This window comes from Acanthopagrus latus, chromosome 20, assembly GCF_904848185.1.
Source record: "Acanthopagrus latus isolate v.2019 chromosome 20, fAcaLat1.1, whole genome shotgun sequence".
In the NCBI taxonomy this organism is placed as follows: domain Eukaryota; kingdom Metazoa; phylum Chordata; class Actinopteri; order Spariformes; family Sparidae; genus Acanthopagrus; species Acanthopagrus latus.
Window position 1 is genome coordinate 23,768,026 of NC_051058.1, and position 14,598 is coordinate 23,782,623.

Sequence of the window (14,598 nt, forward strand, 5' to 3'; positions counted from 1 at the left end):
TAACAGGCTGCTGTCTGACGAGCAGCCGCCTCACACAGGAGAGCACTGTCTGACTGAAAGGTCCACACATAGAGCCAGCGGGCCCCGGGGGGCCTGTAAACACACACACACACACACACACACACACACACACTCTCTCTCTTTGTAAAGATAAGAGCGCAGCTGAAATGTGCTTGAGTGGATGATTAGTTGTAATTAATTAGTTGTGATTGTTTCACGGCTCTCATTGATCTGACGAACACTTTGTTCAACACAAATATTAACGATGGAACATTTAAACCAGCTCATAACAACCACTGAGTCCTGATCACTGAACACATCGTGAACAGTGCTGTAAAACTCTCTTAATCATCTGACGGATGCTTAAAATCAATTAATTTTAAAAACATTTTACTGAGACTCTGATGCAGAATGTAATCTGTAAAGTAACTAGTAACTAAAGTTGTCACAATATTGTTTTAAGGCCTGTCAGAGGTCAATCTGTGTGCTTTTACTGCTGTGACTTTAAGACGGCAGGACACACACACACACACACACACACACACACACACACACACACACACACACACACACACACACACACACAGCTGTCAGGCCCGGCTGACTGATTTACTTGGCACTTGAGGAATGACATAAACAGAGAGCAGCCGGCCCCAGGAGGGAAAACAGCGGCAGTGTTTACTCTGTGTTTGTTTACAAGGATGGGATTGTACCGCCGCCCAGAGTCCAGGCCGCTTGTTTGGAGAGCTCTCGCCGCCGCGGCCCCGCGGCACAATAAATCACTTAGCTGTAATTGCCCCGGCGTTACATGCATCATTGGAACAGCTAAACCATTAAACGACAAACCTTGTTAAAGCTGTTCGGTGGGGAGTCACGCAGGAGGCCCACTCGCTGTAAAGTGGCCACTGTTCTCACACACACACACACACACACACACAGTGGGGGCTAATGGGGTTTCAGTAGTAAGGTAAGAACCACCTGTCTTTAGAGGGTTTACGGAGGACAACCAGCGGACTGATGGAGGGGAAACTCTGTGTGTGTGTGTGTGTGTGTGTGTGCGTGCGTGCGTGGGCATGGAGGGGGGATAGCGGGCTCATTCAGGTCCAGCTAGAGGAGACCCAGACTGGGCTACAGACACAAACACAGACTCTGTCTGATCCACAGCATCTCACACACACACACACACACACACACACACACACACACACACACACACACACACACACACACACACACACACAGTGAGTGAGTGTGCGTGTGTGTGTTCAGTGTTCGAGCTGAACTGGTTTCATGTTTCTGATCTTTTGGGTAAGAAGGTGAGAAAGTGTCAGAACAATGAACCCGTTTGGAACCCGTTCAGCAGAACATCTGGTTTTATTTGTTTTCTGTCCTTCACATCATAAACACCTGGAGGCCTCTGGACTCATGTGGACCGACGCCGCCACTCTCATCTGCTCGCCTCTAAATTAGCTTCTCTGTCTAAAAGGTCAGACCAGAACCAGCCCGATGCGACGGCTGTCTGAGGCCGTTTGATCAGCACTGGAGCTGATAAAGTGAAATACAGACGGGAGGATCAGACCTCACTGAAGAGTCCTTCCTGTCTGTTGTGATGAAATTGGGTTCATTGATGTTCAGAGAGATGATCAGAACATGAACTCTACGCTGAGACGTCTGCAGCTGTGAGCTCCTCACATCAGTCAAACTGTGACAACAGGTGAAGAGTCAGGTGTGAGGAGGAAACATCCGTCCACGACTGATCAAACACTGAACAGCTGAACGGGGGAAGCTGATCTCTAACCAGCCACATGCTGCTACTTCTCTCCAGCTGACAGATGCATCCAGCCAATCACAGCTGCACGTACAGGTAGCACCTGCAGAACGTTTCTTCATTCATGAATTCATGAATCAGAAAACAATCAATCAATGATCACCAAGCCAAACAATGTGAAGAATACGACTGACTGAACACCTGGAATAACAACTCATCAATCATCTTTAACCCAGAGACAGAGACATGACAAACAGCTGATCACGTGTGAAGCTGGAACGATGGTGATAATCAATAATCTGTTAACAGCCTGATTGATGAATGACTCGTGTTCAGCTGTATGTGTGTAAACTGTCGGGTAGTTTAATGTATAATAAATGTTCCTCATGTTTCAGTCCGGTACTGGAGCACTGGACTTCAGTACCGGGCTGTAGCAGCTGTGGTGGACTCACAGTGTGGACTCTCCTTGCCGCCAGCCTTCAGCAGCAGTTTGGCGATGGGCGTGTTGTTGGTCATGATGGCGATGTCGAGCGGCGTCAGGCCCTGACTGTTGGGGGTGTTCAGGTCCAGCTCGTCTGCTGAGAACTGGTAGAGGAGGATCTGCACCGTGTCCAGGTCCTGCTGCTCCACCGCCTCGAAGATACAGTCACTGCCCTGCATGGTCTGAGGAGAGGACAGAGGACAGAGGACAGAGGTCAGAGGACAGAGGACAGAGGACAGGACAGAGGTCAGAGGACAGAGGACAGAGGTCAGAGGTCAGAGGACAGAGGACAGAGGTCAGAGGTCAGAGGACAGGACAGAGGACAGAGGACAGAGGTCAGAGGACAGAGGACAGAGGACAGAGGTCAGAGGACAGAGGACAGAGGACAGGACAGAGGTCAGAGGACAGAGGACAGAGGACAGGACAGAGGTCAGAGGACAGGACAGAGGACAGAGGACAGAGGTCAGAGGACAGAGGACAGAGGTCAGAGGACAGAGGACAGAGGACAGGACAGAGGACAGAGGACAGGACAGAGGACAGGACAGAGGACAGAGGACAGAGGACAGGACAGAGGACAGAGGACAGAGGACAGAGGACAGGACAGAGGACAGGACAGAGGACAGAGGACAGAGGACAGGACAGAGGACAGAGGACAGAGGACAGAGGACAGGACAGAGGACAGAGGACAGAGGACAGGACAGAGGACAGAGGACAGAGGACAGGACAGAGGACACCACGTCAGCACCACGTGCCTTTATTCTGAAGATGGACCGTATGGACTATGCTGTCTGCTATCTGACTTCCTGTCTGGTTTGATCTGCCCTGTGCAGGCTGACCCGGCGTGTCGTCTCCATACAGCTGAGCGAAGAGACGCCGTCGTAACACAGCGCGGTGAAGCCGCTGAAACAGGCGTGCTGTGTAGAGAGGCCGCGGGCAGCTCGGGCGACAGAATCATGGCCGTGCTGAGGAGATGAGAACTGTATGGAAGCCCTGAAGGGGTTTTTTTCTGGTGATCCACTTTCTAAACCTGGTCTATTTCCTCTCCTGTGTCTACAGCTTGGGATCATTATCAACTCATTTTTGTTTTTTGAAATAAACATAATTCCATTTTCTTCTCTGTTCGTCACACAAGAAAAAAATCCCATGGAGATTCAGTTAAAGCAAATTCTACTGAAAAAAAACAATTTCTCCCAATTTATTTTTGGCAGGTTTTACAGATGTGAACAGAATCCTGATATCAGGTCATAAACACACGACACCAGAGAACGGTCCACCAGAAGGATAAAGTCTCTCTGACCCCTCGGGGCTTCCATAGATGTGATCCAGACTAGAACTGGACCTCATCCGTCATGAGTGATCCCTGGTCAACTGTCATATTACAGGAAATATTTAATCACTGGGCTGCACTCACCTGGTTACCGTGGTTACCAGATGAAAGCGCCCGAACAACAGATTTGATTTGTTGACAGTTCAGACTGACGTTAGCGACCATCAGGTTACCATGGGAACAAGCAGGAGAGTGAGGGGCGGTCTGTGGTAGCTCTACCTCGTCGTCTGTGATGAAAATGTCCCGCCCACTCGGTACCAGCGCCTCGTTCAGTATCATCCAAAGAAGTACCAACGAGTTTGTTGCCACGGTCACGGCTGGAAACTGTCCTGACGTCTGGTTTGAAAATGTCCCGCGGTTTCACGTTATAAATGTAGAGATGCTGGCTGAAACAGCCGTCTCTGGTTTTAGCAGCTTGCCGTAATAAGTCGTTACTTATTATCCATCAGCTTCTGCGTAAATGTTTTCAGATCTCAGCCGATATGAAACGCTTTGATGCTCGGGGTGATTTACAGTGCGCTGCTGTTGACTGTCACACATCTTCAGGGCTTCAGAACCACATTTGAGGGAACACTGAAAAAAACATGCGTGTCTCAGCTGATGGATCGATATCTGACCGGCAGACGTATGCTGACAGTTACCGTGACGACCAGGTTGCTCACACAGAAACAACAAACTGAGGATGTTTTCTCACACTTTTCCAGAACCTGTTTGTACCCGAGAGCGAGGGCTTCACCTGCCAGGTGTCAGCAGCAGATAGAGGCCGACAGGATGAAATATGTTGGCTGAGATGTAAGTGGTAGATAAGTAAAACATTTACATATTGTTATTGTTCTGATAACTAAGAAGTGTTGAACCTGCAGAAGACAGAATGATATTATTATTGTTTTATTAACATTTGTTCTGTTTCTGTGCTGCTGCAAACACCAGAACAAACTCCTCGTGTATCTGAAACCCAACTCTGTTTAACTGAGATCATTTTGACCCCTCTAGCCTGCCGTAGATCTCAGAAGCATCGAGCTCTTTGCCTTTTGATTTTTTCACTCCCACCCTCAAACACCCCTCCTCCCCCAACGGCCTCTCTGTCATGTCTGCTGTTGTGACTGCTCTGTAAATGTCAGCACTCACACACACACACACACACACACACACACACACACACACCCGTCATCACACATGATGAATCTCAGCGACCAAATATTTCTCGGCACAGCAGGACGGACGTGATGATGGAGGAGCTAGAATGAAGAGTGAGAGATGACACCGAGTGTCCTCGAGCAAGGCACTCGACCCTCCCCTCTAATTCTCTGATCGCCTGTGAGAAGAACAACCGCTGCCTGAAGACAGACCGCCTGAAACTCTGCAGCAGCGGCTCGGAGATGGAATGGAACATGTGACAGATGGAGCACAGAGGCTGTGCAGACATCAGCGTTAACAGAATTAGTAAAGAACTTAACGAGGTCTTTATTGATCGGCAGCCTCGCCGGGTTTCCCTCAACATGTACTGTGTTCTTTCTTCTGAACACGGTGAATCATCGAGACCTGCTGATGACTAACACGAATGTTCCCAGACGAGTCAGTGAGGAGACAAACAGGTTTATTACGTTCAGTGGAAGCTCTGAAACCAGAGTGAAGTCTGACAGCTGATCCAACACCTTCTTTAAATCTCAAATGTGTGTTACCGACTGTTTTTGTGTCAACGTGGGGTCAGGGGTGTCGGTGAACTGACACTTCTCAGGTGATTTGATATGAAGCATTATTTTGAAAGTGTGTTTTACCAGTGAATGTTTCTCCTCGTCCTCTCCCGCTGACTCACCGAGGCTTTGCGGAGGCGGTCCGTCTTGCCGAAGAAGTAGGCATCTTCGAAGGAGGAGGTGCTTCCTCGTAGCTTCTCCGACAGGTTCCTGTAGAGGCGCTTGGCGGCGCTCGGGGAGGCCGGCCCACTGGGGCCCTTCCTGGTCTGGGACAACTGCAGGTTCTGCATCTGCTGGTTCATAACACCCGGGAGGCGTCTGCTGGGATGGAGAGAGGAGGAGAGACAGGTGGAGGCTAATGATCTGTGGATCTCCATCAAAACATCAGAACTGATCTGTTTAATACAGTTAGAATGATTCCTCTGAGGTTTTATATATCAGAGAGCGACTCAAAGCTTCATGTCTGTCCGCCTGCTGGACTCTCTGCTGCCTCAGCCTCGACACTCTCACCACAGATCGCTTCAGTTTTTCATCCAGCAGCACCCAACCAACCACCCAACCAGCCAACCAACCGATGCTTGTACGGTTCTGTGACCTTCAGTGTTCTGAAGTGATTTCACTCCACTGTAGGAGCTCCAGCTCGACCTGTGACACCATCAGAGCTGCAGGAACCATCCACAAGTTCTGACAAGAGCCGGTTGAATCAAACTGAGCTGACGTCTGAAAATCAGACCGAGCAAACTCTCAATCCTCATCCCGAAGAGACAACAAGACGCTTTAAACTATTAAAACAGCACAAACTGCTTTTATAATTGTGTTACATAACTCACTGCTCAGTCTGACAGTGTGTGTGTGCGTGTGTGCGTGTCTGTCTACTCCTTAAATTATTCATATGATGAAGAGGAGAACAAATTATTTGGCACCCTCGTTTACACAGTTTACGTTCTAACATAATGAAACGAATTAAAAACTTCTGTCATGTTTTCAGTTAATTATCATCTTGATCTTCATCCATTCACACAGAACTCTGACCCACTAACAAGCCCGTCAACCGGGAGCAGAATAATCCCTTCATCATCACATGAACCCATTAAAACGCTCTCACACTGACGGCTGAAATCTGGATTTCATTGAGGATTTTAGAGCAAATTTGCTCCAACTGTACAAACACACGTTACTGGTGTCTGAACGGACCGCACAGTTCTGTTCTGAACTCCTCCTGAAGCTTTAAACCAGAACTGTGAGACTAGGGGACGACCTTAAATTGTCTGGTTCTGTCCACGACCCAAAGATGTTGGGTCCACTGTGTAAAGCCCTGCTCACACACAAACACTCCCTCAGCACCAAACGCAGATTCATCCGCTGCTGAAAATAGTCCCCGACAGGCGCACTACTTCCTCCTGTTTGTCACACACACAAACTATTTTCGGGCAGCTGAACCACTTTTATGAACCAAAGCTCAAGGTGTGTTAAACCACTGGTAACCATGGCAACAGCCCCACTGCCTCAGGTGCAGGCAGCAGGTAACCAGCTGGCTGACCCAACAATCAACACACTTTAAGATTTTAATGTTCCCTCCTACAGATCACTGGCTTGAATTAATCTGTCCCTTCAGTGGACGACTCCAAACACTACATTACCCATGAGCCTCCGCTGCTGTTGCTACGGCGAGGAGTCTCCACCTGCAGGTGTGTGTGTGTGTGTGTGTGTGTGTGTGTCCTCACCTGTCCAGGCTGAGTGAGGATCGGGGGATTCCCGTGTACAGCAGCGGCTTCAGGTCTTTAATCAGAGCATCTCCTGCCGGTCTCTGGTTCCACTTCTGAGCCAACCGAGAGATCTTACTGTCCGACCTGACACACACACACACACACACACACACACACACACACACACACACACACACACACAGAAGAACAGAAGGGTTGTTAAACCTCCTGACTATAAATCCTCAGAGAGAAGAAGTCCTCTGCAGGAGCTGTAAGAGATCAGAAGAATGAAACGCAGCTTGGATTCAGGACTCCTTCACATCTTCGCCTCCTTCACTCTCTGTCTTGACAAACTGTCACTCTTCTCGGCGTCGTCACGACAACGAAAACTTCACTGCGGCGAAAAGAATTATTTCATAGAGACTCCATCAAGCGTCTTCTGACGGACTCGGCTGTGCTCCGACTTCACGCTGGACTGCAGAGAAGGAAACTCTCAAACTGAACCTCAGCGCACCTGAACGGGTCGATGATCCAGCATCATGACCCAAATAAGGACCAGACACCTGTCAGACACCTGTCAGACACAAACCGAGGCAAAACACTCTCCTCATAGATGCTGAAGTAGAATAAAAAACTTTCCGGCAGCAGTAATACTCACTGCAGAGACCAACGAGGATCTAACCCAGCGCATGAGTCTCCTCCGCCGGGTTAAACCTCTCTGTGTGCTGCCTCCTGGCTGCCTCCGGCTCTCTGGACCTCTGGATCATCTCCAGAGGGGGAGCAGAGACTCCGGCAGCCCCAGATGTGATGCTCAGTCCTGGGTACGTGTGAGAGACAGCGCTCCTATCTGCTCCCTACTGTGGAGCTCCGGCTCACTGTGCTGAACACCTGTTCACCAGCGAACGCATCGCGACACATCGGCATGTGCACGCACACACACACACACACACACAGCAGGGGGAGAGAGAGAGAGACAGAGAGAGAGAGAGAGAGAGAGAGAGACAGAGAGACAGAGAGAGAGAGAGAGAGACAGAGAGACAGAGACAGAGAGAGAGAGAGAGAGAGACAGAGAGAGAGGAGGAGAAATAATGAGATACGGATGTTGGAGAGGAGAGCGAGGCTGGATGTGTGTGTGTGTGGGGGGTAGTTGGCGATATGAGAGGCGCACACACACACATGCACACACACACACACACAGCATGGAGGAGGGGCAGTAGCTCTGAAAGGTCTGAGAACAAAAAGGAGAGCGAGGGGAGGTGACAGTGAGGAGAACAGGAGATTAAATCTACTGACGCTCTGGAGGAAACAAGCCGCTGCAGCAGATTCTCACTGAAGAACAATTAAATTAACACAAATCTGAGTTTGAGGAATTTAAACCAGCACGTAATAAAACTCAGCGACATCGTCTGCAGCAGTCTGTGCTGAACACAAAGTGATGGTTCACTGATGAAACCTGATTATTTTCACTCTCATTGGTTTTCACATTATTTAACACGTATTTCTTCATCGTCACCTCGATCAAATGTCACAAAATGCTGCAGGAGAGTTTTAGTTCCTGGTGAACTGAGCTTGTTTCTCAGAATCACTCATTAAAGGCTCTCATATTATTATTGATAGAGTCAGATATGATATTAACGACTCTGAGCTCGTCTACATGCAGTTTAACAGACTGATCCTGCTCTCATTTATCAAGATTCCACATTATTCATGCAGTCGTGTGAACGCATCATGAGATCTGATTCATCGGATAAAAATCTGATTAACACACAAAGTTCTTTGCCGACTATGCTGTGCGACTGTGTGACACCGTGGTTCTGGTTCTGTTGATGCAGCAGAACCATGTGATCAGCCCGTGTACTCTGCAGAGCACAGTTTCACCACGTCAGCAGGCTCACTGTTGTTCCTCTGAAGATTATTTTGTTCAGTGCATAAAATTGAAAATGTGGAGCAGCGATTCGTCACAAACCAAAGATCTGCAGTTCAGTGTCACAGACAAGGAAAGAGACCAGAAACGTTCACACTGATTGATCATCTTCACAGTAAACATTTTAATTGATTGATGAGTGACGAGTCGATCGACTGTCGCAGCTCTCGTAACATCGTGACGTCAGAGAGTTTAACCTCTGACCTTTATGACATCACATGTCACCAAAATCTAGTCAGGTCATCCTCCAGTCGTAGTGGACGTCTGAACCCAGTTCGTGGTGTCACATTCACAAACAACCAGGACACGTTTCAGAGACTCGGTGGTTTCTGAGCATTCGTCACACGTCAAAGGTCAAACTGGATTCTCAGGTATCTCTGGACGACCGGACCGCCCCCGCTGCTCCGGCCCGACTTTACTGCTCTGCACCAGGTGGAAAACTACCGGCCTCACTGACCTCCACAAACACACACACACACACACTTTCATAACTAATTAAGCACAAAGTGGATGAAGCGGCGTCCGAGAGTCAACCCGCCTGCTGAACAGAACCAACTGGGTCTTCATGTTCTGTTATCTACGTGGTTTCTGGTCATGTGTTCAGAAAAAGCTTGTTTCATGCAATCTCACACAGAATTAACGACTTCACAGACATCTGTAAAATCTACAAGCTGAACTCAGATACTGACTGAAGTGTGTGTGTGTGTGTGTGTGTACGCGCGTGCATGTGTGTGCGCGCGTGTATGTGTGTGCATGTGTTCGTGTGTGTGCGTGTGTGTGTGTGCATGTGTTCGTGTGCGTGCGTGTGTGTGTTCATGTGTGTGTGTGCATGTGTTCGTGTGTGTGTTCATGTGTGTGTGTGCATGTGTTCGTGTGTGTGCGTGGGCGTGTGTGTGTGTGCGTGTGTGTGTGTGCGTGTGTGTGTGCATGTGTTCGTGCGCGTGTGTGTTCGTGTGTGTGTTTGTGTGTGTTCGTGTGTGTGCGTGTGTGTGTTCATGTGTGTGTGTGCATGTGTTCATGTGCATGTGTGTGTTCATGTGTGTGTGTGCATGTGTTCATGTGCATGTGTGTGTTCATGTATGTGTGTGCATGTGTTCGTGTGCGTGTGTGTGCGTGTGTGTGTGTGTGCATGTGTTCGTGCGCGTGTGTGTTCGTGTGTGTGTGCGTGTGTGAGGATGTAAACGTTCACTAGTTTTCACTGCGGTGATACAGACTGTGTGTTACTGCAGTTCTGTTTGTATCTGTTCACTCTTTAACGTCGGCTTCATTCTCACCTAGTTTCTGCTTATGTTTTATCACATCAGATCAACTTTAGAAGTTTCCTAATTTTTTTTTTTTTGCAGTCAGCCAACATAAGTTGTGAATTAGTGATGAACACGACTTGATAAAGAGTCAGGGAGGGTTAGAAGACTCAGACCAGTCCAGAGGGAAACGCTTCACTGACCTGCAGAAACAACTCGCTTCAGTTCATCGGCTCCCTGAAGGGAAGTTCTCCTCGACCTGAAGCAGGTGGGGTGTTTCATTCAAATCATAAAAGTGCAGTAAGAAGACAGCAGCGACTGGAAACCCTGAACAGGAATCATCAGAGAACAGTAAAGGTCCAGACGCGGTCAGTCCGGCTGTTTTTTCCTCCAAAACATTTGTGCCTGTAAATCTCAGCAGAACCTGTGACCCGCTCCAGTGTGGAGCCGTTCACCAGGCTGACAGCTTGTGGCTAATGACTGTCATCTACAGCTGACTGCTCGCCAACATCTGCGTGTTTCAGCTGGAAGCGTCCAGTGACGACACATCGGGTCGAGTCTGACACTGAGATCCTGATTTTACTCTGCAGACACGATCAGGTCCAAGACGAGGTTTGGATCCTGTGGTTTAGACGATGACAGGCTCTCTTTTAAGTTCTCTCTTCATCTTTCTACACTTGGATCTTTTCTGTGTTGACTCACACGAGCTTCTAGTTTGAGTTGTGCAGATTTTTGGTAGATGAAATGTTTAAAGACAGAAGAAGTACCAACTCAGGCAGCAGTGAAACATTTCTGCTGTGAGTCTTTACTCGACTTCAGCTTGAAGACTTTCTACAGCTGCGTGAGGACTCGGAGCCGCCAGAGGGAAAAAAGCTCCTGGGATGAAAGAACGCCAACAAACAATACCGCCGTGACATCACAAACAACTCCAAACAATGAGTGTTCAGCATCCTGCCGTCCCTCTGTGGAGGAGCCGGGCTGAGCAGCCAGCGGCGGCTGCTGCTGCTGATTGGCTGCGGATCGCTCTGTTTCCATGGTTCCCATTGAAGACCAACAGGTGAAGGAGAGGAGAGGCGGGGGGAGGAACACAAGAAATACTATGAAGGCTTTTACAGTTTCCTTCCAACATGCAGCCATTCAAATTCACACATTTGAATATTTGTGCTGCTGTTTGAATCTCTTCTCTCAGTAACAGTCATCACCACTGAACACCAGGTCATTACAGTGGATGCAGAGATCAGACATCGAGTCTGCTCCGCTACATGTGTTACTGACGGAGTCTGACGCAGGAGTAAGACTTCTGAAACACTTCAGCCTGTCTGACTTCACAGCGCTGCAGTCAGAGAGTTTCACATTCGAAAAATTAATGACTTTCACTTCCTGAAACGGCAGGGATTCAGTCAACACAGCCGAGAAACAATTACAACATTCATCATCAAACATCATCTTTGCTTGATGCTAAAATGTAATATAAGTCTGGTTTAACTTTGATAAGAAGGTTTGAATCAGGAGAGGGGGGAGCTGCAGCGATGACTGATGTTAACTGGTTCAAACAGATGTTAAACTGTATGTTTCATCTGTCCGTCACCTTACGTAACCTCAGACACGCTGTGCCACAGGTGAGCTGTGTTCACTGTTACTGCTCGACACACTCCAGCTGAGTGTGTTTGTCCTGATCAGTGCTGATAAACCAGTTTATTGTGAGAGATGCTGCAGAACGAATCCTCCTCTGCTCCCTAAACACACACCTTCTGTGCGTCTGATTGGTGGAGGAGTTACTGTTGTCTCGGCACTCGTAATGACTCATCACTGTCAGCACTCGGAGTCACGATCCAGCAGTAGATATATCTACACTGAGTGTGTGTGTGTGTGTGTGTGTCATGAGAGAGTTTACGAGTGTGTGGGAGTTCTCCAGCAGCACCTCGGGGAGTGTGTGACTGCGAGGAAATGACTCGTATCAATCAGAGAAATGTGGCATTAGCGCCTCTCTGGGTGTCGCACGGCGGCTGTTCTCTCTCAGCAGCTCAGCAACCGACAGCAGCGCCGCAGATCGGACTCCGCCCTGCAACATGGCCGCCCCGCACAGACCGACAGGCCACTGCGACATCACGACTTCGCTTGTTTGTTGCTGCACCCGTCGGCTGTTAAAGCAGAAGGCTGCATCAGTCGAGAAGAACGACAGCACCAGAAACAACATCTAGTTCAACTCAGGTGACAGCGCCCTCTACTGGCCTTTAACCACGACCACCCTGGTTACATCTCATTATTGTTACCATGACAACAAAGTAGGAGTCTTAACCTAGGTAACTTTTTCTAACCAGAACCAAGCAGCACCTCCAGGGCTGAATATTACGTAAGAACCAAAACCTGCAGTTCCTCAAGTGGCCACCTGAGGTGCTCCACTTTCCAGCAGAACTAAACCATCACAGCTGGTTTCTGTTCTTTCGCTCACTGTTCTGATCCAATTGGACCAGAGTTCTGAGGTCTTTGTGTGTCACTGAAACCAGCAGATAATAAAGTCTTCTCCATTACAGCCTCCGAGGAGGAAACCTGACGTCATCAGCGTGTAGAGTCAGAACTTTTTCTCATGTTACAGTGAACTGATGATTGATTTGGACCGAACCAGAGACTGTGGAGACAAACCAGACAAATCAGACAGTGGACAGTTGGATTTTTCTGTTTATAATGAAAATATTTCCTTTTTTCAAATGTATGAGTTGATGTTGTTGGTCATTAGACTCAGTAGTGAAGTGAAGCTGCAGACTGTCAGACTGTCACCTCTGACACACAGAGGGCTGTGAGGAGGCTAGCTGTTAGCATGCTAACTTCAGTAAACAACTCTGACATCGTCGCTGTTGTTTCTTCGCTCTGTTCATGATATTTGGTTTGATTTGGTTCTTTGTGTCTTTTCATTTTGAGGAATTTCAAGTGAACATCAACAAATGTGGAAATGTTTGCACCTCTGAGGTTCAAACACTGAGGACGGATCAGATCTGGGTTCATCTAGTTGTGCTGTGATTTTATTCCATTGCGCAAAATGTTCTGAAATTAAACTCCGTCAGATAACATTTCAAATCTAAGAGGAGGAAATCAGCCACAGGACAACGATGAGAGAACTTGTCTGAAAACCTGTCCAGAGAGTCACAAAGTGAACCTGACAGCATCATCAGCAACTCCTCACTTCAGTGTGACTGTCAGAAAATGACTCAAGTGCAAAGGAGAAATTAACGTTGACTAATGTTTCTCTCACAAAGATTTTCAGACTCGTCTGTTCGGTGTAGCGTCGGTTTAACAAGGACAAACGATGTTCTGATCTGTTTTCAACAATAACTGGGAAGATTTCTGTTTCCAGTGTTTTAACTTAAAGGTTCAAATGACAGTCGACAAATTAATCAATCAATTGTTTCATGCATTCGTTATCAAATCAAACCTGTGTAATGTTCTCAGGTGTGAACAGCCGGACTGAGGCCAACACTGAGCAGCACATTGTTTAACTGATCCAACCACTGAACAAGTGACCTCATCATCACCAGACTCCATTAACAAATGTGTCAGTTTAGTGAGTTGTTGAGTTGGAGACACTTTATAAACTCTGTGAAACTCTGTCTCTGACTCATTCTGCATTATTTGGACCTTCTTGTTAATTCAGCAAATGTTCTACATGAACTTCTTTCTGTCTTTGAGTAGAAACATGGAGTCTGTTTGTTAGGAAGTGACATCACACTGTAAGCTGTCCACTCAGGATTGACTTTAATGTCTCCCATTAACATCCACATGGATTGTTTTAATTAAATATGAAAACTATTTAGCTTAAGGACTCGAGTGTAAAGCACTTTAAAGCTTGAAAGAGGTCGAGACAACAACTAAACTCCGAAACCTGATTTATAGAATAAATGTAACAAAGACAACAGGCGCTGTGATTGGTCAGCTTGTTACATGAAGGACAAACAACTTCCTGTCTCAGCTCTGAAGGTGAACTGTGACATCACTCTGACAGACACTGACCTCACCGCTGCAAACCTCCTGCTCCAGGTCACAGGTACAAACTGATGTTTGTCAGTAAAACTCAACGTGATCAGACAACGTGCAGCGTCGACCAATCAGACACATTCCTCACAGATGCTGAGCAATGTCCTCAGCTCGCTGTGACCAGATGATGATGGCGATCGTCATCCAGAGGTGTGAGGTGGCTCTCAGTTACCTGCTGGCAGTGTGCTGCCAGACTGAAGGATCTGTAACTCTGGAGGGAGGTTCTGGATCTCTCTGGTGCAGCTTCAGTGCCGACAGCAGGAGACAACAAAGCTGATAAAAGTGGAGCTTTTCACAGAAAATAAAAGCTGAGAGTTAACAGAGCTCTCTGCTGGTCTCGAAGCTGCTGACAGCAAACCTGAGCTGCACATAATGTGAGTATCAGCCACAAGAAGCCTGAGGGAGCGAGGACGACAACAAGTGAACAC

General features: G+C 47.8%; 1 protein-coding gene across 10 annotated transcripts in view; it reads right to left on the reverse strand.

Annotated features, from left to right (window-relative positions):
• The window catches only part of ankfn1 (ankyrin repeat and fibronectin type III domain containing 1), a 73,142-nt gene that overhangs the window by 37,350 nt on the left and 21,194 nt on the right, over positions 1 to 14,598 (reverse strand). For 7 of the 10 annotated variants that reach the window (XM_037080375.1, XM_037080374.1, XM_037080367.1 and 4 more), the window contains exons 7-9: positions 6,995 to 7,120; positions 5,393 to 5,591; positions 2,221 to 2,431 (exon numbers count right to left, since the gene is read on the reverse strand). In XM_037080375.1, the coding sequence (XP_036936270.1) occupies positions 2,221 to 2,431; positions 5,393 to 5,591; positions 6,995 to 7,120 (536 nt within the window). Of the gene's footprint in view, positions 1 to 2,220; positions 2,432 to 5,392; positions 5,592 to 6,994; positions 7,121 to 7,634; positions 7,840 to 14,598 lie in introns of those variants that run through there. The other 3 variants (XM_037080377.1, XM_037080376.1, XM_037080369.1) reach the window with 3 other exon arrangements.